This window comes from Penaeus monodon, chromosome 25, assembly GCF_015228065.2.
Source record: "Penaeus monodon isolate SGIC_2016 chromosome 25, NSTDA_Pmon_1, whole genome shotgun sequence".
Classification (NCBI taxonomy): domain Eukaryota; kingdom Metazoa; phylum Arthropoda; class Malacostraca; order Decapoda; family Penaeidae; genus Penaeus; species Penaeus monodon.
This window is the reverse complement of record NC_051410.1, coordinates 13,162,377-13,163,948: the sequence shown is the minus strand read 5'-3', so window position 1 is coordinate 13,163,948 and position 1,572 is coordinate 13,162,377. Positions and strand designations below refer to the sequence as shown.

At 40.1% G+C, this 1,572-nt stretch overlaps 1 protein-coding gene across 1 annotated transcript; it reads left to right on the top strand.

Moving 5' to 3' along the window:
• The first annotated feature begins 162 nt into the window (after positions 1 to 162).
• LOC119589320 (inactivation-no-after-potential D protein-like) lies at positions 163 to 818 on the top strand. The gene is made up of 3 exons (XM_037937941.1): positions 163 to 180; positions 284 to 478; positions 651 to 818. The coding sequence occupies exons 1-3, from the start codon at positions 163 to 165 to the stop codon at positions 816 to 818; spliced, it is 381 nt and encodes a 126-aa protein (XP_037793869.1).
• Positions 819 to 1,572: the final 754 nt, after the last annotated feature.

Genomic DNA, 1,572 nt, shown 5'->3' with positions numbered 1-1,572 from the left:
ATATGTATGCAGGGTTTGTGAATGGACTATCATTTTCATTGTTTTGCAGTGATGGATATTCTTAAAAATATCTGTTCATGTATGGTTTTGAGTTGATTGCAAATATTATTTATTGGTGCTTTCTAGTTTTTTTTTTTCAGTTTGCTATTTCATTTCGGAATCATGGCATTGTCTCAAATTGTATCCCTTCATTATCTTTTAATTCAAACAAATCAAACTCTTAAAATGTGTAGATACACTGAATACATGAAACTGCCAAACGCTTCCTCTGTCGCAAGTTCAGAGCAGTGGGGACCTAATCTATGTTTTCCTATCTTTTTCCCCTCCTCAGCCGGGTTTGCCGGACCACAAGAAGCAGGAGATCCAGGCTAATTTACACCATCCACTGAACCGCCGTCAGACCACAGAAGACTCTGAGGATGAGGCAGACGATGAGCGTTATGAGCAGGGTCGCATCGAGACCAAGAAGGGTGTGGAGGTATGTGTGGGACGATGTCTGTCCTATTTCTGTCGACTTTGATATAATTTATATTAGTTTTATTTACTCTGCAGTGACTCTTTTATTCGATTCGCACATTTGTTTTGTTTGTGTTTTTGCCCAATTTGGTTCACAGTAGGTTAATCCCATAATGGTGTTCTTTTCCTCAAAGATTGATCGAGCTAGTGCTGGTGCCCTCAGACGATCAAAGGCAGAGAAGTCTGCGGATCAGGAGGAAGAGGATGAATTTGGATACACCAAAAGTAAGTGTTCCATGAAACATTTGTTTAAAGATTTGTTGATTCTTCCAGTATGGCATATCAGTGTTATGTATCTTTAACAGGGAGAGAACCTGGTATACAAGGTAGGTGTTTCAACTGGGCATTGACTTCTGGCTTCTAGTTGTGACACATGCCACATGGGAATAGAAACTAAAGTGGATTGAAGCCTAACCATTTCATAGACGCGTAAACAAGAAAGGGGGTTTACCATTGGGGATGGAGTTAGAAGCTCAGAACCTGTATATATGGATTTCGTCAAACATATCCTTTGTTCATCTTCGATATTTAAGTTTGTAATTTTATTTAAGGGATTGGGCAGTCATATACAAATATCTGTCAGAATTATAAACAAACCTGAATAAAAACAAAACAATCCGACGGTTTTATCAAAACGTAGACACAGCAACAATATTAGCTATGGACAGATATTATTTTTAACAGAAATACGGAAACTGTAACATGGGGCAGAAATAGATCATTGGATTAGCACCGGAAAAACCGAACCAGCGGCAGGAAAACGAAGCTCACGGATATTGTCATAGAGTTGTTAAGTGTCACCGTGGTACAAAGGCATTGGAATTTGGAAAGGGAATTAGAACATATAGTCGAGTGCACAAGGACAGTTTGCACTATTGTGGGTGTTATGCCATACTGGAGGCGTGTGTATGAGTGTTTGTTGAATGATGCGAGTGGGAAGTCGGTTGTGCGGGCGTGGGTGGGTGGCTTTGTCGCCCATCGAGTTCCTTTCCCAGACTGTTTTTTATTTCATTCAGACGCGGTGATCAGGGAAATGTACCTTCCGTTGTTTATATG

Excerpts from the sequence above, each read along its gene's own strand:
- LOC119589320 (XM_037937941.1), top strand. Across the intron at positions 479-650 it reads AGACCAAGAAGGGTGTGGAG|ATTGATCGAGCTAGTGCTGG; the intron begins GTATGTGTGGGA and ends TTTTCCTCAAAG.